The sequence below is a fragment of the Narcine bancroftii genome, chromosome 2 (genome assembly GCF_036971445.1).
Source record: "Narcine bancroftii isolate sNarBan1 chromosome 2, sNarBan1.hap1, whole genome shotgun sequence".
Taxonomy (NCBI): Eukaryota; Metazoa; Chordata; class Chondrichthyes; order Torpediniformes; family Narcinidae; genus Narcine; species Narcine bancroftii.
This window is the reverse complement of record NC_091470.1, coordinates 216271909-216295369: the sequence shown is the minus strand read 5'-3', so window position 1 is coordinate 216295369 and position 23461 is coordinate 216271909. Positions and strand designations below refer to the sequence as shown.

Sequence of the window (23461 nt, the reverse complement as noted above, 5' to 3'; positions counted from 1 at the left end):
ATTAGTTTTGGTAATTGATAATTTGTTTTATTTCTTTCTACATGAATCTTCTTCCAAATATTGAGGAGATGATGTAATACTGGAGAAGTTCTATGTTGTACCAATTTTTCGTCCCATTTGTATAATATGTGTTCAGGTATCTTTTCCCCTATTTTATCTAATTCTAATCTCGTCCAGTCTGGTTTTTCCCTTGTTTGATAAAAATCTGATAGGTATCTTAATTGTGCGGCTCTATAATAATTTTTGAAGTTTGGCAATTGTAAGCCTCCTTGTTTATACCATTCTGTTAATTTATCTAGTGCTATCCTCGGTTTCCCCCCTCTCCATAAAAATTTCCTTATTATTTTCTTTAACTCTTTGAAGAATTTTTCTGTCAGTTGTATTGGCAATGCCTGAAATAAGTATGATATCCTTGGAAAAATGTTCATTTTAATACAGTTTATCCTTCCTATCAGTGTTAGTGGTAGATCTTTCCAATGCTCTAAATCGTCCTGTAATTTTTTCATGAGTGGATTGTAATTGTTTATATAATTGGCCTAGATTTTTGTTTATTTGTACACCTAGGTATCTTATTGCCTGCATTTGCCATCTGAATGGAGATTCCTTCTTAAATTTTGAGAAATCCGCATTATTCATAGGCATTGCTTCACTTTTATTTACGTTTATCTTGTAACCCGACACTTCTCCATATTCCTTCAGTTTCTTATATAATTCTTTTATTGATAGTTCTGGTTCTGTTAAGTACACTATAACATCATCCACAAATAGACTGATTTTGTATTCCCTGTCTTTTATTTTTATTCCTTTTATATTATTATCTATTCTTATCAATTCTGCTAGTGGTTCTATAGCTAGCGCAAACAATAAAGGTGATAGTGGACATCCCTGCCGCGTTGACCTGCTTAAGTTAAATTGCTTTGATACACGTCCATTTACTGTCACTTTCGCTAACGGTCCCTTATATAATGCTTTAATCCAATTAATATACTTCTCCGGTAAACTGAATTTTTGCAATACTTTGAACAAATAATTCCATTCTACTCTGTCGAAGGCCTTCTCTGCGTCTAAAGCAACTGCTACTGTAGGTGCTTTATTTCCTTCTACTGCATGAATTAAGTTAATAAATTTACAAATATTGTCTGTTGTGCATCTTTTTTTGATAAATCCAGTTTGGTCTAAATTTACCATTTTCGGTACCTGTTCTGCTAATCTGTTTGCTAATAGTTTAGCTATTATCTTATAATCTGTGTTTAGCAAAGATATTGGTCTGTATGACGCTGGTGAGAGTGGATCTTTCCCTTGTTTTAGTATTACTGTAATTATTGCTGTTTTACATGAATCTGGTAAGTTTTGTGTCTCATCAATCTGGTTGATTACATCCAGGAGGGGCGGTATTAATAAGTCTTTAAATGTTTTGTAGAATTCTATTAGAAATCCATCCTCTCCTGGTGTCTTATTATTTGGTAATTTTTTTATTATCTCTTGTATTTCTACTGTTCCAAATGGTTCTGTTAATTTATTTTGTTCCTCTATTTGTAGTTTTGGTAGTTCAATTTTAGTCAAAAATTCATCTATTTTCCCTTCTTTCCCTTCGTTTTCAGTTCGGTATAATTGTTCATAGAATTCTCTAAAGTTTTCCTTAATTTCTTTTGGATTATATGTAATTTGTTTGTCTTTTTTCCTTGATGCCAATACCATTTTCTTAGCTTGCTCTGTCTTAAGCTGCCATGCTAGGATTTTGTGCGTTTTTTCACCTAGTTCATAATATTTCTGTTTTGTCTTCATTATATTCTTCTCTACCTTATATGTTTGTAATGTTTCATATTTTATTTTTTTATCCGCCAATTCTTTTCTTTTAGTTGTATCTTCCTTCATTGCTAATTTTTTTTCTATGTTTACTATTTCCCTTTCCAACTGCTCTGTTTCCTGATTATAGTCCTTCTTCATCTTGGTTACATAACTTATTATTTGCCCTCTAATGAATGCTTTCATTGCGTCCCATAGTATAAACTTATCTTCCACTGATTCCGTATTTACTTCAAAATACATTTTTAATTGTTTTTCAATAAATTCTCTAAAATCCTGTCTTTTAAGTAGCATGGGGTTTAATCTCCATCTATACATTCTTGGAGGGATGTCCTCTAGCTTTACTGTCAATATTAAGGGTGAATGGTCCGATAGCATTCTCGCTTTATATTCTGTTTTTCTTACTCTATCCTGCATACTAGCTGATAACAAAAATAGGTCTATTCTTGAGTATGTTTTATGTCTAGCCTAGTAGTATGATTATTCCTTTTCTTTTGGGTTTTGTTTCCTCCATATATCCAAAAGTTTAATTTCTTGCATTGATTTAATTATAAATTTGGTTACTTTGTTCTTCCTGTTATTTTTTTCCCCCGTTTTATCCATATTTGGATCCAAATTCAGGTTGAAATCCCCTCCTATTAGTATGTTCCCTTGCGTATTAGCTACCTTCAAAAAGATATCTTGCATAAACTTTTGATCTTCTTCGTTAGGTGAATATACATTAAGTAGATTCCAAAACTCCGAATATATCTGACATTTTATCATAACATATCTCCCAGCTGGATCTATTATTTCCTCTTCTATTTTAAATGGCACATTTTTACTAATTAATATAGCCACTCCTCTTGCTTTTGAATTATACGATGCTGCTGTTACATGTCCTACCCAATCTCTCTTTAATTTCTTGTGCTCCAATTCAGTTAAGTGTGTTTCTTGGACAAATGCTATATCAATTTTTTTCCTTTTTCAGTAAATTTAGTAGTTTCTTCCTTTTAATTTGGTTATGTATTCCATTAATATTTAAAGTCATATAGTTCAGTGTAGCCATTTTATATTTTGTTTATCTTCTCTTTCCATTTTTCCATCATTACCTTTCCTCCTTTTCCATTTCTGTTTTCTTATTTTCAACTCTTTATAAGACAACATTCCTACAACATCCAACATTTTCCTTATTCTCCTATTTATATCTTCTTTATCCCCAATCTCCCCTTCCCCTCCTGAGTTGTCCTTTATCCCTTGTCCGACAACCACATCTCCCCTCTCCATTTGGGTTTGCGAATCCACTCGCAAGCGTCAACTGATTTTGCAGTGACCGCTATTTCCCCCCACCCAGCACCCCCCAGAAAAGATTTCACTTTTCATATGTCACAAAGGTCACTCTTTTAATTCCCTCCTTATTCTCTCTATTCCATTACCTTCCCTTATTAATTCTTGTCTATACTATCTATATTTTCCTCTAAGTACAGATACATTCACGTATGCACATTGTCTTATACCTCTTTACCCGCATACATATCAATCGTGATCATTTTTACTCTCATTACCCGTCTTCATCCCTCAGTCTATTTTTGTCTTTACCCACATACATATCAATCGTGATCATTTTTACTCTCATTACCCGTCTTCATCCCTCAGTCTATTTTTGTAATTGTTCTGCAAATTTTCGTGCTTCTTCTGGATCCGAGAATAGTCTGTTTTGTTGTCCTGGAATAAATATTTTCAATACCGCTGGATGCTTTAGTATAAATTTATACCCTTTCTTCCATAAAATCGCCTTTGCTGTATTGAACTCTTTTCTCTTCTTTAGGAGTTCAAAGCTTATATCTGGATAAATGAAGATTTTTTGCCCTTTATACTCCAGTGGTTTGTTGCCCTCTCTTACTTTTTCCATTGTCTTCTCCAGTACCTTTTCTCTTGTAGTATATCTTAGGAATTTTACTAAAATAGATCTTGGTTTTTGTTGTGGTCGTGGTTTAGAGGCCTATGCTCTATGTGCCCTTTCTATTTCCATTTCTTGCTGTAGTTCTGGACATCCTAGGGTCTTAGGGATCCAATCTTTTATAAACTCCCTCATATTCTTGCCTTCTTCATCTTCCTTAAGGCCCACTATCTTTATGTTATTTCTTCTGTTATAATTTTCCATTATATCTATTTTTTGAGCTAGTAGTTCTTGTGTCTCTTTAGTTTTTTTATTAGATTCCTCCAATTTCTTTTTTAAGTCTTCTACCTCCATTTCTGCTGCTATTGCCCGCTCTTCCATCTTGTCCATTTTCTTTCCCATTTCTGTTAAGGTCATATCTATTTTATTCACTTTCTCTTCTGTGTTGTTTATTCTTCTTCTTAAATCATTAAATTCCTGTGTTTGCCATTCTTTAAATGACTCCATGTATCCTCTAACAAGAGAAAGTATATCCTTTACCTTGCCTTTCCCTTCTTCTATTTCACTGTACTCTTCCTCTTCTTCTTCCTCTGGGTTGGCCATCTGTTGTTTCTTTGGTGCCCTTTCCTCCTCTTCTTTCTTGTTTCTATTGTCTTCTGTGGTCTCTTCTTGCTGCAGGTGTTCTGCAGCTGTCGTTGCCAGCTGTGGAGCTCGACTCCCCAGCTGGTCCCCCCTCCCGTCGGTGTGTTTTTTTTTCATGCGCATCGCGCATGCGCGGTTGCGCACTTTTACTCGGCTCTGCGAGCCATTTTTGTAGTCCTATTTCTACCGACCTGAGGAAGCGGGCTTCTCTCTCCACAGCGGGCCTCTTCGGACAGGTAAGGCCTTCTCCTTCTTCCTCCGTTGTCTTCTCTTCCTCTCTTCTTACCGTTGATTTTGATTTTTCTTTTTTTGTCGCCATCTTCTTTCCACCTTTATACTCACTTTTCTTTAACTTTTATTTCTGTGCCTTTGTATTTTCTCTTGTTTTTCCCGACTTTTCTGGAGAGGGCTGGAGTTCACCGTCCGGCGACTACTCCATCACGTGACTCCACCTGCACATTAACCTTTATGGAATCCTGCACTAGGACTCCCAAGTGCCTTTGGAAGTCCACTTTCTGAATTCTCTCCCCATTTAGAAAAGTCTCCTTCTCTATTCCTTCTACCAAAGTGCATGACCACCATACACTTCCCTACACAGTACTCCACCTGCCATTTCTTTTCCCATTCTTCCAAACTGCCCAGGTACCTCTGCAGACTTTCTGCTTCCACAAACACTACCCAACCCTCCACCTGTCTATGCATTATCCACAAAATCTGTCACTAAGCCTTAATTCAGTCATCCAATTATCAACATATGAAAAGTAGCAGACCCCACACCGACCCCTGCAAAACACTACTAGAGACCTACAGTCAGACAGAGAAGGTCCCCTTTATTCCCTCTGCCTTCTACATATTAGTAACATGCTAGTACCTTTCATGTAATACCATGGGCTTCTTTCTTACTGGGCAGCCTCATGTACTAAACCTTGCTAAAGGCCTTCTGAAACAACATCACTGATGCTCATTTGACTATACTGTTCATGACTTTCTCAAAGAATTCCAACGGATTTGTCAGGCAAGATCTCCTCTGAAAGAAATCATACTGACTTCGGCCCATTTGACCTTGTGCTTGCAAGTTCTCCGAAACCTCATCCTTCATAATGGATGCTAAATTCTTACCAATCACTGAAGTCAGGCTAACTGACCTATAAATTTCCTGTCTTTCACTTCTCTCCCTTCTTCAAGGGTGAAACAACATTAGCAATTTACCAGTTCTCTGGAACCATTCCCAATTCAGGTGATTATTGAAAGATTAGTACTAATGCCTCCCAGGATCCCTTCAGCTACCAGTTTCAGAATCCTAGGGTATGGTCCATCTTAAGGCCCTTTCAATACTTTGCACCTCCTCCTTAGTAATAGTGCTTACACTCACTTCTGCCAGTGAAGGCAAATGCAAAATACCTATTTAGTTCATCTGCGACTTCTCTTCCCCATTACCACTACTCCAGTGTCATTTTCCAGCAATCAGATGTCCACTTGTCTCTTTTATAGATTTCATATTGTCAGAGTACATACATGACATCATATACAACCCTCAGATTCTTTTTCTGTGGGTAAGACTGAATTGCCACTTATTAGTAGTGCAAACTGACTGTGCAATACAGAAGAAAAAAAATGCAAAAATAAGAGTTTTTAAACAAGTCCCTGATTGAGTTTACTATTCAGGAGTCTGATGGTGGCTCTTCCTGAACCTGAAGGTGTGAGACTTTCGGCACCTAGACCTCTTTCCTGATGACAGCAGCGAGAGCAGAGCTTATGTTGGGTGGTGTGGATCTTTGATAAATGCTGATTCTGATGCCAGAATCATCCCTGTTGATGTTCTCAGTGGTGGGGAGGGTTTTACCTGTAATGTCCTGGATGTGTCAGGGGCATAGATGTCACCATACCAGACCATGATTCAGCTGGTCAGCACATTTTCCAACACACATCTGTAGAAATTTGCCAATGTTTCTGATGTTATACCAAACCTCCACAAACTCCTGGGAATGTACAGGCACTGACAAGCTTTCTTCATGTGTGTTGAGCCCAGGAAAGATCCTCCGAGAAAGGTACTCCCAATTTGCTCACCGTCTCACCGAATGATCAATGGATTATACACCTCCGGTTTTCCCTTCCTGAAGTCAACAATCAGCTCCTTGGTTTTGATGACATTGAGTGTGAGGTTGTTGTTAGTGCACCATTTGGCCAAAAGAAGTTTTCAATCTCCTTCCTGCATGCTGCCTCATCACTCCTTTTAAAACAAACAATTACTGTGGTATCATCAGTAAATTTGTAGATGGTGCTGATGTTGTACTGAACCACACAGTCATAAGTGTAAAGCGATTAGAACAGGTGGCTAAGAACGCAGCTTTTGGGATGTGGAAATTTGCTTGATGGAGATGGGGAAGGGACTTGGAAGCTTCACGAGTCTTTGATTTTAAGGAAGGTTAATGACACTCAGACTTCTCTTTTCAAAGAGAATTCAGATCAGAATCTGAACTTGCATTTCAAAAGCCACCATTAATGCTTTCATTTATTTCCCCCACTCTGCTCAAACTGAAATACAGTAGGTAAAATTACAATTTAAATATTGTAGACAAGGAAGATAAAACGACACGAACTTCAAAATGTTTAAAATGATCTTATATAATTGTTACATCATTCTGCACATAACAAGACAAAAATATTTTTCGTGACAAAGTGTGGAGATGAAGGGTAAAGCTCATATGTGAACGTGAGTTGTAGAAAACAACACAGGACTCAAAGAACGAAAGAAAAAACAAACAAGATTACAAGTTGACCGCCCTAAGATTGACTTTTCTAACCCATTGCAAAAATACCGATTTGAATTTAAAATTATTTATGATCGCCTCATTGGAAGCGTATAACCAAACCAAGGCAATTATTTGAACAGTACTTGGAGTTTACAATAACATTTCCAGATTTCAAGCTGAATATAATCTTACCATTGCACAGGTTTCTTCAGGTGATGTGGTACTAACGCCATACAACACAGGAAGATCAAGTGTATGGACTGCATATTTCTCCAAGTTGTGAAGCAGTGCAGGAGCAAGATGAGAACTCTGACCTGAACCCCGTACCCCAGCTAGCAGTAGCCTTGGTCTGTAAGAGGTTGGTTCTTGATAGGCACACCTAATGAAAGACAAGATATTCTTGAATGTTTCAAAGATCAGCAGCAAGTAATAAGCACAAAATATTTACAGCAATATCTTAATAAGGCTTCATTTAAAATCAAAGCTTGCAGATTTTATTAAATGAGAGAAAAGTTCAAATGTTCTGCAGGATATTCTGAAGCAGGAAGGGTTGTGGTGCATGTAGGTACCAACGATATAGGTTTAAAAAAATAGCTTACTTCCTATAAACTGAATGAAGAACCTCAAAAGGTAGTAATCGCAGGACTGTTTGCTGTGCAGGATAAACAGGATACTGGAGCAGTGATGCAGGGGGGAGGGATTCATATTCCTGGATCTTTGGAACTGGTTCTCAGGGAAGTGAGACCAGTGCAAGCTGGATTGTGTGCCCCTGGGGAAGGACGAAATCAATGTTCTTGTGTGTGTGTGTGTGTGTGTGTGTGTGTGTGTGTGTGTGTGTGGGGGGGGGGGGGAGGGGTGGGGCAGGTGGGGGTTGTTGGGAGGGTTTGAATCCGAATGGTGGAGGGGTTAGGGTTAGAGGTATGTTGTTTTTACCTGAGTGGTGGGTACCTGGAAGACACTGCCAGGAATGGTGGGAGGAGGCTGGTACAACAAAGATATTTAAAAGACTCTAAGATAGGCACACGTTAAGAAAACAATTAGGGTTATGGGCTGTGAAGTTGGGAAGGGTCAAGTTGAGGGTGGAAAAGGTTTAACAGGTCACAGAACATCATGGGTCACGGGGCCCATTCTTTACTGTATTGTTCCATGTTCAAACATTAGCAGTGAGATTGGGGATTACTACAAGAAACAAAGGAAGCCTGCAATAAAGTACAGCAGTGACTTTAATATGGATGTTGATTGGGAGAACCAAGGTGGTAGCAATTCAGTGGAGGAGGATTTCTGGGAGTGGCAAGGGATGATTTCCTTGAACAATGTCAAGGAACCAATTAGAAAGCAGGCAAGCCTAGACTGGGTGATGTGTGATTGAGGAAAGATTAATTAGTAACCGTGTGTGGCCACTTGGGAAGAGTGATCACAATCTGGAGGAACTTTTCATTGGGATGAAGAGTGGTTATTAATTCAGAAATTTGGGTCCAGAACGTAAAGGGTTCTTGCAGTGATGCAAGGCATGAATTGGCTAGGATAAACTGGAAAGGTACCCCTGATGGGTTGATTGTAGATAAACTACTGAGGTATTTAATCTGGAGTAACTTCACAATTGCACATTCATGATAGCTGTATAAATAAAACAGATACTGCCCCAGTCCGGGCAGTATGGGCCGACCAAGGAGGAGAGGCAGGCCCCTCCATCCCGGGTAAGAAAACTGCATAGGAGAAGGCCACTCCGATATAAAACCTACGACCCAAGGACCTCGCTGCCACGTCCCAGCTTGCTTGGCCACGGCACACGAACCATGGGTGTAAAGGGTGGGGCCAGTACTGCGCACACTGCACTCCGCCTAAAAGCTCCTTTGCGCAGGCCCGAGGACAGGTCCACGTCCTCCCCCTCAAAAGATGCTCACAAACTCAAGCTAGCATGCTGGAACATCAGAACCATGCTAGACAAGGCTGACAGCCACCGACCTGAACGTCGGTCTGCCCTCATTGCACATGAACTCCTCAGACTTGACATCGACATAGCCGCTCTCAGTGAAGTCCGCCTGGCAGATGTAGGCAGCCTCCAAGAACGCGGCGCAGGCTACACACTCTACTGTCTGGCAAGCCTTTGGATGAACGACGCCTCTCTGGTGTAGGCTTCATGGTCAAGAACTCCATTGCCTCCAAACTCGAAAACCTCCCGACAGGCCACTCGGACCGGATCATGTCCATGCGACTCCCCCTTCAAAACAAGCGTCGCATCACCCTCATCAGTGTCTATGCTCCAACCCTCCAGGCAGAACCAGCAGAAAAGGACAAGTTCTACAATGACCTGCGCAACCTCATTCAACGCACCCCTACAGCCGACAAGGTTGTCATCCTTGGCGACTTCAACGCTTGCGTCGGCAAAGACTCAGAAACCTGGCCAGGAATCCTGGGCAAGCGTGGTGTCGGCAAGTGCAACGACAATGGGCGCCTCTTGTTGGAGCTCTGCGCAGAACAGCGGCTTGTCATTACAAACACCCTTTTTCAGCAGAGGGACAGCCTGAAGACTACCTGGATGCATCCCCGATCCAAACACTGGCACCTCCTGGACTACGTCCTGGTGTGAGAAAGAGACAAACGAGATGTGCTCCACACCAAGGTCATGCCCAGCGCGGAATGTCACACTGACCACCGGCTGGTTCGCTGCAAGCTCAACCTTCACTTCAAGCCAAAGCCCCCAGAAAGAGGTTCAATGTTGGAAACCTGCAGTCAGACGAAGTGAGAGGAAACTTCCAGGCAAACCTCAAAGCAAAGCTCGAGGATGCAATCCGCCTCACGGACTCGTCCCCTGAAACCCTCTGGGATCAGCTGAAGACTACCATACTGCAATCCACTGAAGAGGTACTGGGCTTCTCCTCCAGGAAAAACAAGGACTGGTTCGACGATAACAGCCAGGAAATCCAGGAGCTGCTGGCAAAGAAGCAAGCTGCCCACCAGGCTCAACTTACAAAGCCGTCCTGTCCAGAGAAGAAACAAGCCTTCCGTCGCGCATGCAGCCATCTTCAGCGTAAACTCCGGGAGATCCAAAATGAGTGGTGGACTAGCCTCGCCAAGCGAACCCAGCTCAGCGTGGACATTGGCGACTTCAGGGGTTTCTACGAGGCTCTAAAGGCTGTGTACGGCCCCTCACCCCAAGTCCAAAGCCCGCTGCGCAGCTCAGATGGCAAAGTCCTCCTCAGCGACAAGATCTCCATCCTCAACCGATGGTCAGAACACTTCCAATCTCTTTTCAGTGCCAACCGCTCAGTCCAAGATTCCGCCCTGCTCCAGCTCCCTCAACAGCCCCTAAGGCTAGAGCTGGATGAGGTCCTCACCCAGGATGAGACATATAAGGCAATTGAACAACTGAAAAGTGGCAAAGCAGCAGGTATGGATGGAATCCCCCCCAGAGATCTGGAAGGCTGGCGGCAAAACTCTGCATATCAAACTGCATGAGTTTTTCAAGCTTTGTTGGGACCAAGGAAAACTGCCTCAGGACCTTCGTGATGCCATCATCATCACCCTGTACAAAAACAAAGGCGAGAAATCAGACTGCTCAAACTACAGGGGAATCACGCTGCTCTCCATTGCAGGCAAAATCTTCGCTAGGATTCTCCTAAATAGAATAATACCTAGTGTCGCCGAGAATATTCTCCCAGAATCACAGTGCGGCTTTCGCGCAAACAGAGGAACTACTGACATGGTCTTTGCCCTCAGACAGCTCCAAGAAAAGTGCAGAGAACAAAACAAAGGACTCTGCATCACCTTTGTTGACCTCACCAAAGCCTTCGACACCGTGAGCAGGAAAGGGCTTTGGCAAATGCTAGAGCGCATCGGATGCCCCCCAAAGTTCCTCAACATGGTTATCCAACTGCACGAAAACCAACAAGTTCGGGTCAGATACAGCAACGAGCTCTCTGAACCCTTCTCCATTAACAATGGCGTGAAGCAAGGCTGTGTTCTCGCACCAACCCTCTTATCAATCTTCTTCAGCATGATGCTGAACCAAGCCATGAAAGATCTCAACAATGAAGACGCTGTTTACATCCGGTACCGCACGGATGGCAGTCTCTTCAATCTGAGGCGCCTGCAAGCTCACACCAAGACACAAGAGAAACTTGTCCGTGAACTACTCTTTGCTGACGATGCCGCTTTAGTTGCCCATTCAGAGCCAGCTCTTCAGCGCTTGACGTCCTGTTTTGCGGAAACTGCCAAAATGTTTGGCCTGGAAGTCAGCCTGAAGAAAACGGAGGTCCTCCATCAGCCAGCTCCCCACCATGACTACCAGCCCCCCCACATCTCCATCGGGCACACAAAACTCAAAACGGTCAACCAGTTTACCTATCTCGGCTGCACCATTTCATCAGATGCAAGGATCGACAACGAGATAGACAACAGACTCTCCAAGGCAAATAGCGCCTTTGGAAGACTACACAAAAGAGTCTGGAAAAACGACCAACTGAAAAACCTCACAAAGATTAGCGTATACAGAGCCGTTGTCATACCCACACTCTTGTTCGGCTCCGAATCATGGGTCCTCTACCGGCATCACCTACGGCTCCTAGAACGCTTCCACCAGCGTTGTCTCCGCTCCATCCTCAAAATTCATTGGAGCGACTTCATCCCTAACATTGAAGTACTCGAGATGGCAGAGGCCGACAGCATCGAGTCCACGCTGATGAAGATCCAGCTGCGCTGGGTGGGTCACGTCTCCAGAATGGAGGACCATCGCCTTCCCAAGATCGTGTTATATGGCGAGCTCTCCACTGGCCACTGTGACAGAGGTGCACCAAAGACGAGGTATAAGGACTGCCTAAAGAAATCTCTTGGTGCCTGCCACATTGACCACCGCCAGTGGGCTGATATCGCCTCACAGTTCGGCGGGCAGCAACCTCCTTTGAAGACCGCAGAGCCCACCTCACTGACAAAAGACAAAGGAGGAAAAACCCAACACCCAACCCCATCCAACCAATTTTCCCCTGCAACCGCTGTAACCGTTTCTGCCTGTCCTGCATCGGATTTGTCAGCCACAATCGAGCCTGTAGCTGACGTGGACTTTTACCCCCTCCATAAATCTTCGTCCGCGAAGCCAAGCCAAAGAGATTGGGAGAACCAAGGTGGTAGCAATTCAGTGGAGGAGGATTTCTGGGAGTGGCAAGGGATGATTTCCTTGAACAATGTCAAGGAACCAATTAGAAAGCAGGCAAGCCTAGACTGGGTGATGTGTGATTGAGGAAAGATTAATTAGTAACCATGTGTGGCCACTTGGGGAAGAGTGATCACAATCTGGAGGAACTTTTCATTGGGATGAAGAGTGGTTATTAATTCAGAAATTTGGGTCCAGAACGTAAAGGGTTCTTGCAGTGATGCAAGGCATGAATTGGCTAGGATAAACTGGAAAGGTACCCCTGATGGGTTGATTGTAGATAAACTACTGAGGTATTTAATCTGGAGTAACTTCACAATTGCACATTCATGATAGCCGTATAAATAAAACAGATAAGGTAGTTCCACTGTGGCCAACAAGGGAAATTATGGATAGCATTAAAACCAGAGAACATGTAAATTGCAGGGAAAACCCGAGGATTGGGAAAATTTTTAAATTCAAAGGAAGTGTCTCATTAGAAGGGGGAAAAAGTACAAGAGCAAACTTGCACTTAATTATCTAGAAGAACAAATTTTAATGTTTCAAATGCCAATGAGCTGGGTGGCAGTGTGAGCTATGAGGAAGATTGCAAGAGGCTGTTGGGTCACTTAGATTAGGAGTGGGCAAATGTGTGGCAGATGCATTTGATAAAGGCAAGGGTGTAACAGGGCAGATTATTAATTAAATTAAGACAAATTAGGAAAGGGGGAGGTACAACAAGACCTGGGGATCACAGTGCATCAGTTATTGAAGGTTAGAGTGCAGATATAGCAGGCAATGAAGAAAAAGCACGTTGACCTTTAGAGTAAGAGGTTTTGAACACAGAAGCAAGAGTTCTTAATGTAGTTGTTTGGGGCCTTGATGAGGCCACACCTCGAGTGTGGCATAGTTTTGGTCTCTTAATCTGACGAAGGACATTCTTGCTGTTGAAGGGGTGTAGCGAAGGTTCACCAGACTAATTCCTGGGATAGCAGGACTGATGCATGAAGAAAGAATGGACAGACTAGGGTTATAACCATATAACCACTTACAGCACAGAACAGGCTAGTTCGGCCCTACGAGTCCATGCCGTTACAAATTCCCACCCTCCTAGTCCCACTGACCAGCACTCAGTCCATACCCCTCCAGCCCTCTCCTCTCCATGTAACTATCCAGTCTATCCAGTTATACTTATTGAAATTTAGAAGGAAGAGAGGGCATAATTAACACAATTCTGATAGGAGTAGACATGTTTAGGAAGAATGCTGGACATGCTAGGAAGAATGTTTCAGATGTTGGGGAAGTCAAGAACAAAGAGTCACAGTCCAAGGAGAAAAGGGAAGCCATTTCTTTTTTGAATATTTTATCTATGAATTTTCAAACTCAAAGTTTCCAAAATCAACCACAAATTACAGTTATCAATTTTATACAAAATTCACCGAGAGTCCAAGACATTTTCTCCCTTCCCTTACTCAACAGAGGGAAGCCTTTTCCTCTCAGAATTGTGAACTTGTAGAATTCAGAAAATTCTGAGGCCTCATATATTCAGAGGGGAGTTGGATGTGACACTTATAGCCAAAAGGACCAAGGGGTATGGAAAGAAAACAGGAAATAGGGGACCAAAGTCATATGGTCAGCAATAATCGTATTGAAGGGATGTACAAACTAGAAGGGCCAAAATGGCCTTCTGCTGTACCTACGATTCTATGGTCCCATATTGTCCAATGAGATTAATGCAGATGGGCAATAAAAGTTACCAGAAAGGCCAGAAAGTACTATTAATCGGTTTCCATTAATCCTGAGTAAATGCCAGACACCAAAGATGGTACCAATTTTGGTTGACTATTGTGCCTTTTGTGTACCCAAGTAGAAAACATTCACTGATTAGCAATGCATCTGAATGAGAGCAACTCTGACAATGCAACCCTTTATGAAGCTCAGTAATTAGATAATCTGATTTTATAAAGGAAATATTTCCAAAATGCACGAGCAAGTGCCTCATTTTAAAAAAAATTTAAAAGGACAAAAGTCCAAAGTTTAAAATTTTGACCATAAAGGTTACAACTTTAAAAACTGAATTTCCTAAGCCAGATGAATTAATTGCATAATTTTACCATGTCACTTTCTTGACCGCGGCACGATTAGCGTAGTGGTTAGAGCAACGCTGCTACAGCAGTAGCGATCGGTTCAAATCACCACTGTCTGTAAGGAGTTTGTACATTGTCCCCACGTATGTGTGAGTTTTCCCCTGGAGTTCCATTTTCCTCCCACCATTCAAAGCATACCAGAGTTGTAGGTCAATTGGATGTAATTGGGTTCGTGGCTGCAAGGCCTGTTACAGTGCTGTATGTCTGTATGAATTAATTGTATCCTTTTACTACATCACTTTCTTTCCAATTCCTTTAAAACTAAAACGTAAACAGGATATGAACCAATACTGCATGGGCCTCCCAATTTATGGAGCACTGTGTTCAGGGGCACATCACATAAGGAAACCCTCTTCGTAACCTCCATTATTTGCACGTTGAATTGCCATGGTGTAGCAATGTCACCTGTGGCATAGAAAGAAAATGTTCCTACCTGCTGTAACTGAGGAAAGATCCATTACCTCCCTGCTTACTAGCCAGGTTTTGAAGTGGTCCATTTTCAAAAACAGATGGACCTTCATCATCACTGTAAATACTATCATTAAGCACGTGGCTCACACCATCTGCTAAACAAAAATTAGAAGATACATTATTTTTTTTGCTTCTCACTCCAACCTACCAAATCTGTAACAGTTGCCAAGAACAAATGATCAATTTAAATAGTACCAAGAAATTTTTCTTTAAACAGATCCCTGAACTTGTAGTTTTAAGCAAACAAATGATTAATTGATAATTACTTTAAATTATCATCAGAAATAATAACTACACTTGTATAGTAGATTTACAGTATGAGTATCAGCCCATGGTATTTCACAGGAATTTTATTAGATAAAATCTGACAGGGAAAATAGTAGCTCAGGTGACCAAAAGCTATCCAAGGACAGGGACTTTAGAGAACAGAGAGGTGGATAAGGAGAAATGCAGTTATGCCAGTTGGCATAGCAGCTAGTGCAATGCCTTTACAGCACCAGCGATCAAAACTTGGGTTCGAATCCCACGTTCTCTGTAAGGAGTTTGTACATTCCCTGTTTCTGTGTGGGTTTTGGTTTTCTCCCACCATTCAAAATGTACCAGGGGTGTAATTATTGGGAAATAGCCTGTTACCGCTTTGTATGTCTAAATTTAATTTAAAAAATTTAATGGATCAAAAGAAATTAGAAAAATCCAAGTGGCCAGAATTAAAGGAACACAAATATGTAATGACTGTTTGAAATAGAGGGCAAAATCAAGAATCAATCAGCAGGTTTTTGAGATGAGTGTGAATGAACATTTTCAGTCATCAGGTAAATATATAACTGGTGTCATATATTCAAAGAGCCTGCAAATTCCACATTTAAGAAATACTACAGTAATTCTTGGATTTCAAAAGAGATTACTTCAAATTACAAAGACAAGTTGAAACCATTAAACAATTAATTTCTTACTTCTGGGAGGTACCAAAAGAAACTGGTCTGGAGAATCCCTGTTCCCACCAAACCACTACCACCACCAACCCCCCCCACCAACCAAAGATTATTAAAGAGTGGAATACTTGGCAACTGTGGACCAGTTTCATTGGAATTCAAGAATCCAGCAGCAGCAAACCAACACAAACCCACTCTGGCAGTATAAACTAACAAAGTCGACCCAGAGCAAAAGGAACACAATTCCACACAAATATAACATTCAATGATGTATAGATTTCAGGTAACGCTAATGAAGCGGAAGGTGGGGGCGGGGGGGTCCCAACCCCAAAGTTAATCTTCAGGCAAAGCATAGGTAAGGAGCTCACTGTCAGATGTCAAATATACAAAACTATGCAAACTAAAATCCTTATCACACTAAGGTTAAAGACACTAAATAAGTCAACATTTACACTTTAGTGCAGCTTTAATGTTTGTCAGAACTGTAGCTATCTTGGTAGATTTATTTAATGAATCTGAAAAGGGCATAATTTAAGGTATTTAAATTAATAATGATTGAAATCAACACTTCAAACTGATTATTTCTCCATTGAGTGGTTAGAATGTGGAATACACCATGTAAAGCACACATGTCAAATTCAGGCCCGCGGGCCAAATTTTGGCCCGTGATATAATTATATTTGGCCCGCAAGATCATATCAAATATGTATTAGAGCTGGCCCACTGGCCGCCGCGCCAGTATACAGCTAATACTACAAATCCTAGAATGCTTTGCAAATGCGTTGGCGCCGGCCCATCAGCCCGCTAATTGCCCCACCTCCTCTCTTTACTTTTATTAGCATCTGCGACCTGTCGCCTAACTCACATGTAATAAACCCCTTACGAAAAATGGCCAAACGAAAGACAGTAAACAGGACCTTTCAAGACAGGTGGGAGGCAAACTCTGACCCCAGAGTTTGATGAACTTGCATCTAAGAAGAGATGCCAAGTATCTGGTTTAGACCCAGGTGCATCAGAGTAAATCACAGTGTAGCAAGCTAAGCTTGGATTAATATTTTCTTTGGTTAACTTTGGACTGTTCATAGTTGAAAGATTGGATTTTCATTGAAGCAAGTTGTTATTTTTTTGACTTGTTGGCTTGTGAAAAAAAATACATTTAAAAGGAGCTTAAAGGCTATAGAGAAATATTATGTATTGAATATTTTATTTCTCATTTGTTAATGCTTCTTCTGGAAAGAGTTTAACCAAAATTATTATTAAACATTTATTTTAATAAGAAAAAGTTTAACATTACATATGTTGAAAGAAGAGAAAACATGCAGATGTTGTTGAAAAATTTCAGTAAATATTTAGTTTGGCCCACAACTTAGTCCAAGTTTTAAATTTTGGCCCTCTGTGAATTTGAGTTTGACACCCTTGATGTAAAGGAATGATGAGGGGAACAGCATGAACTTGGAGATGACCTAGGAAAGCTAAAGAAGAACGAAAGGAGTCAAAGGATATGACTACACAAAAAATATATAGCTTGAAAAGGGGCTGATGCATGGCATTAGTATCAGAATGGACTAATGAGGATTAATGGCCAATTTCTGCACTGTACATTCCATGCATTTAATTCTTACCATTCTTTTGGAAGTCCAGCTCTGCATGTGGGAAAATCTTTTCCAACACATTTACAATTCTATGGAAGGTGTTCTCCAGAAGCGGCCTGACAACAAATGACAGCGCATGTGCAGGAGAAGTCACAGTTCGCTGAGAAGCAGGATTAATCTTTTGCATGGCCTTCACAAAATCTCGCACTGTGATATTAATGGAAGATACATCCAACAGTAGTTTCTCTGTGGTGGCATAAATCTGGGGGTAGCGACGACGCAAAGCACACAGTGCTGCTTCAGCACAGAGGGATTTAATATCGGCGCCACAATAACCTATGGTAAAGGAAGGATCAGTTAATTGCTTTTAATATTCAGGAAGCAATATAGTTTAAATAGCATGCACACACATACAGCTCACCTACACACTTCTCTGCCAGTTCTTGAAGAAATGCATCTGATGGCTTTGGATTCCAGTCCAGGGTATGGATTTTCAGGATCTCTTTACGGGCCTTGAAGCAAATTGGAAGAAAATGCATACAAAACAAAAACAGAATATGTTCATGCTCTGATAAAAATCTCAATTTTGTTTACAGTAAAAATTGACAATACCCGCTTCTGCAACGGTAAGTTTTTAATTATTCCACTGAAGACCTATGACCTGAAAAGTGGCATACATGACTTACAATTTAAAATTAAAAAGGAATTTTGCCAAAAGCCAACAACAAAATTAGTTCCAAAGTGACCAAAGCTGACGCAAGTTAAAGTACTCATGAGAGTGACAGTCCCGATTGATTAGAAACTGCTCCCATGCGACATTTTAATCTCTTGCTCATCAATAATAAACTAATGGTTAGCTCATCACTTCACAATTAGAGCACATGCAAAACAACTCTTTTCTTTCCACAACACAGAGCGAGAATCAGACTCCAAGGTAAAAGCACAGGTGTGCTATGGTCATCAGGCCAGTGTAGCATTGCTTTAGATCTGGGGTATGAGCAGTAGCATAATTTTGTTTTAAAAATCATGAATGCCAAAAGCCATAGAAATCTTGCAACAACATCTTGCCAGAATAACCAAATCAGACATAATCCTTTCCTTTCAGAAACCATAAAAAAATCTTTCTTCATATTAACCCATTATTCAAGACATTGCATTAATGCCTGAACACTTACATCTTTGTCTGGAAGACCAAAAAGAAATTCTCTATCAAACCGTCCAGGTCTTCTTAAAGCAGGATCAATGGAATCCAGTCTGTTCGTTGCTCCTATCACCACAATCTCGCCTCTGCTATCCAACCCATCCATCAACGCCAGCAGTGTCGAAACAATGGAACTGACAATAAAATTGCAACAAGACAATGTCACCACACTCGTCCAATGAAGGTTATAAACACACTCGAATTTAAGTCCAGACTTTAATTCACACAAATACTTTAGAAGATCATTTGGAGTTTGAAAAATCACATTAGGGTTAGGGTTGCAGGATTTTGAAGTCGGTTTTTCAGAAAACACCCCATGCTCATCAAGTAAATTCCACAAATTAATTTAAAAAAGGACAATGTGCATCATTGCTTATAAATATATACATTTACATCCACCACCCTCTACATTCTCTGTCAAAAATATCAGGTTCATTCTTTTTCATGCACTTATTTACCATAAGTAAAATAAATGTATAAAGATTAGATTGCACAGTTAGCGCAACACTGTTACAGCACCAGTGATCGGGACCGGGGATCAAATCCTGCGCTGTCTACAAGTTTTTATGTTCTCCCCATGTCTGTGCAAGTTTTCCCCAGGGCTCAGGTTTCCTTCAACCTTCAAAAAGTACTGGGGGTGTGTTGTAGGTCACTTAAGTGCAATTGGGTGGCACGGGCTCTTGGGCCAAAAGGGCCTGTTACCGTGCAGCAGGTCTAAATTTTAAAAAAGGCAGAAGTAAATATCCAACTAAAGAAATTAAACATCCAACCATATCCCATTAACTCTCTTAGAAACAGATACTAAAACAATGCTTACAAGAACAGAGCATGTGCTTCCTTGATCCAGTGCTATCATTCAAAACCACAGCTAATCACTACACTATTGCCGTAACCCTATATTCCAGATTTCCAAGAAATAATTCACAGCCATGTATTTATGCACCAACCGCATATCAGGAATTCTCCAGGGAAGAGTTCTCAAGACGTACAACCTTCTTCTCTCCCTCACTCCAGTAGCATTTCGCCACTAAGCCTGAAATGAGCAACTGCTTGTCTTAATGTTTCAAATCTTTGGGTAGGGAAATGTCCCAAGAATTTTAAAAGCAAGATATTACCAGAGCCTAGCAGGACCAGGTAGGTCTTATGCTGTTCTCAAGCTTGGGTTGGACCAGATAATTTATAAACAAGTGCAGGAGGCTGCATAGTTTATTCACTGTCCAGTTCACTGCATCAGCCTGAATGAACCTGGCTGTGCACATCACTGCATACAGTGGGGAGCGCAGGTTAGCGCAACCATATTACAGCACCAGCGATTGGAACCGGGGTTCAAATCTGGCACTGCAAGAAGTTTGAACATTTTCCCAGTGTCTGTGCAGGTTTCTTCCCACCATTCAAAAAAAAAACCAGGGACTGGAGATCAAATGGGTGACATGGGCTTATTGACCAAAAGGTCAAAATTTGAAAAAAAAAAATTAAAAATAAATTTTTGGTCAGGACAAATATTAAAAACAAGTAACGTGACACAACTTGGGATGACTACAGCAAGGTTGGGTTCAGGTAGATTGTCATTTTCACACCCATGTAGATCACTGCATCACCTGCACCAGCTTCATTTCCAAAACCTCAAATACCAGACAAGCTTTTATTATATCATCCAGACCAGCAGTGCAAACAATATTAGCCTGTTTCAAATCCTTTTCAGACTTACCTATGTATCTGGTCCTGCCTGCTGGAGCGAACAGGAGCCAAGCCATCGACTTCATCAAAGAAAATAATTGATGGGCGCATAATATAGGCCTGATTAAATAAAAAAAATTTTGTAAATAAACACACGAGACCACATGGCAACTCAAATGTTTTTAAAGGAGAGGTTTTAAATAAGAAACTGAATGTACCACTTGTAAGCAATTACAATATCAAGGTTGGAAGTGGGAAACTTTGGTGTTCAGTTTGCAATGCATTATTGTTCTAGATGAGAATAATTTTAATTGGACGATTTAAGTATAACTATTTGCTGGGTAGATAAAAAAAAAGAGGATTAGCTCAGAAAAAAGCCTAATGCCAGTATTAAATTCAGCAGCAAAAACAGGGAATGAGAATGCCCACATATTTAACTAGTACGTATTGAAAGATGTAACATTTACATTAGACAATTCCTGAAAGTGATGGTGCAATAAACAAAACAAAAAGTTAACCAGCACTTTCAGTTTGACTACAAGTAACATGAGAGGAAGTCTCCAAAATGAAACACTGGCACAGACCAATAGAACATTCCCAACTCACTTCCTGGGTTATTGAGAACCAGAAGTTACCATCTTTCCTTCCTGTCATGTTACCAACTTAATTAATATACTGAATTTAGATTCCAAACAAATACAAAGAGAAAGAGAGAATTTTGGATCCTCTTCAGCCCAGACTGCAAGTCCAAATACCTTGGGTTGTTGTGTCATTCAACAAGGTCAGAATCAACCTTTTCCTGCACAAGCACTACATTCATGGCATGGTGGGTGCGCGTGGAAGGGGGCTCCGGTAGTGGGTGCGCGTGGAAGGGGGCTCCGGTAGTGGGTGCGCGTGGAAGGGGGCTCCGGTAGTGGGTGCGCGTGGAAGGGGGCTCCGGTAGTGGGTGCGCGTGGAAGGGGGCTCCGGTAGTGGGTGCGCGTGGAAGGGGGCTCCGGTAGTGGGTGCGCGTGGAAGGGGGCTCCGGTAGTGGGTGCGCGTGGAAGGGGGCTCCGGTAGTGGGTGCGCGTGGAAGGGGGCTCCGGTAGTGGGTGCGCGTGGAAGGGGGCTCCGGTAGTGGGTGCGCGTGGAAGGGGGCTCCGGTAGTGGGTGCGCGTGGAAGGGGGCTCCGGTAGTGGGTGCGCGTGGAAGGGGGCTCCGGTAGTGGGTGCGCGTGGAAGGGGGCTCCGGTAGTGGGTGCGCGTGGAAGGGGGCTCCGGTAGTGGGTGCGCGTGGAAGGGGGCTCCGGTAGTGGGTGCGCGTGGAAGGGGGCTCCGGTAGTGGGTGCGCGTGGAAGGGGGCTCCGGTAGTGGGTGCGCGTGGAAGGGGGCTCCGGTAGTGGGTGCGCGTGGAAGGGGGCTCCGGTAGTGGGTGCGCGTGGAAGGGGGCTCCGGTAGTGGGTGCGCGTGGAAGGGGGCTCCGGTAGTGGGTGCGCGTGGAAGGGGGCTCCGGTAGTGGGTGCGCGTGGAAGGGGGCTCCGGTAGTGGGTGCGCGTGGAAGGGGGCTCCGGTAGTGGGTGCGCGTGGAAGGGGGCTCCGGTAGTGGGTGCGCGTGGAAGGGGGCTCCGGTAGTGGGTGCGCGTGGAAGGGGGCTCCGGTAGTGGGTGCGCGTGGAAGGGGGCTCCGGTAGTGGGTGCGCGTGGAAGGGGGCTCCGGTAGTGGGTGCGCGTGGAAGGGGGCTCCGGTAGTGGGTGCGCGTGGAAGGGGGCTCCGGTAGTGGGTGCGCGTGGAAGGGGGCTCCGGTAGTGGGTGCGCGTGGAAGGGGGCTCCGGTAGTGGGTGCGCGTGGAAGGGGGCTCCGGTAGTGGGTGCGCGTGGAAGGGGGCTCCGGTAGTGGGTGCGCGTGGAAGGGGGCTCCGGTAGTGGGTGCGCGTGGAAGGGGGCTCCGGTAGTGGGTGCGCGTGGAAGGGGGCTCCGGTAGTGGGTGCGCGTGGAAGGGGGCTCCGGTAGTGGGTGCGCGTGGAAGGGGGCTCCGGTAGTGGGTGCGCGTGGAAGGGGGCTCCGGTAGTGGGTGCGCGTGGAAGGGGGCTCCGGTAGTGGGTGCGCGTGGAAGGGGGCTCCGGTAGTGGGTGCGCGTGGAAGGGGGCTCCGGTAGTGGGTGCGCGTGGAAGGGGGCTCCGGTAGTGGGTGCGCGTGGAAGGGGGCTCCGGTAGTGGGTGCGCGTGGAAGGGGGCTCCGGTAGTGGGTGCGCGTGGAAGGGGGCTCCGGTAGTGGGTGCGCGTGGAAGGGGGCTCCGGTAGTGGGTGCGCGTGGAAGGGGGCTCCGGTAGTGGGTGCGCGTGGAAGGGGGCTCCGGTAGTGGGTGCGCGTGGAAGGGGGCTCCGGTAGTGGGTGCGCGTGGAAGGGGGCTCCGGTAGTGGGTGCGCGTGGAAGGGGGCTCCGGTAGTGGGTGCGCGTGGAAGGGGGCTCCGGTAGTGGGTGCGCGTGGAAGGGGGCTCCGGTAGTGGGTGCGCGTGGAAGGGGGCTCCGGTAGTGGGTGCGCGTGGAAGGGGGCTCCGGTAGTGGGTGCGCGTGGAAGGGGGCTCCGGTAGTGGGTGCGCGTGGAAGGGGGCTCCGGTAGTGGGTGCGCGTGGAAGGGGGCTCCGGTAGTGGGTGCGCGTGGAAGGGGGCTCCGGTAGTGGGTGCGCGTGGAAGGGGGCTCCGGTAGTGGGTGCGCGTGGAAGGGGGCTCCGGTAGTGGGTGCGCGTGGAAGGGGGCTCCGGTAGTGGGTGCGCGTGGAAGGGGGCTCCGGTAGTGGGTGCGCGTGGAAGGGGGCTCCGGTAGTGGGTGCGCGTGGAAGGGGGCTCCGGTAGTGGGTGCGCGTGGAAGGGGGCTCCGGTAGTGGGTGCGCGTGGAAGGGGGCTCCGGTAGTGGGTGCGCGTGGAAGGGGGCTCCGGTAGTGGGTGCGCGTGGAAGGGGGCTCCGGTAGTGGGTGCGCGTGGAAGGGGGCTCCGGTAGTGGGTGCGCGTGGAAGGGGGCTCCGGTAGTGGGTGCGCGTGGAAGGGGGCTCCGGTAGTGGGTGCGCGTGGAAGGGGGCTCCGGTAGTGGGTGCGCGTGGAAGGGGGCTCCGGTAGTGGGTGCGCGTGGAAGGGGGCTCCGGTAGTGGGTGCGCGTGGAAGGGGGCTCCGGTAGTGGGTGCGCGTGGAAGGGGGCTCCGGTAGTGGGTGCGCGTGGAAGGGGGCTCCGGTAGTGGGTGCGCGTGGAAGGGGGCTCCGGTA

General features: G+C 44.1%; 1 protein-coding gene across 3 annotated transcripts in view; it reads right to left on the bottom strand.

Moving 5' to 3' along the window:
* The window catches only part of LOC138755068 (ATPase family AAA domain-containing protein 2-like), a 117861-nt gene that overhangs the window by 31028 nt on the left and 63372 nt on the right, over positions 1-23461 (bottom strand). For 2 of the 3 annotated variants that reach the window (XM_069920268.1, XM_069920270.1), the window contains 6 exons: positions 20260-20348; positions 18526-18685; positions 17772-17862; positions 17381-17686; positions 14789-14921; positions 7273-7459 (listed from right to left, as the gene is read on the bottom strand). In XM_069920268.1, the coding sequence (XP_069776369.1) occupies positions 7273-7459; positions 14789-14921; positions 17381-17686; positions 17772-17862; positions 18526-18685; positions 20260-20348 (966 nt within the window). The remainder of the gene's footprint in view (positions 1-7272; positions 7460-14788; positions 14922-17380; positions 17687-17771; positions 17863-18525; positions 18686-20259; positions 20349-23461) is intronic. The other variant, XM_069920269.1, reaches the window with a different exon arrangement.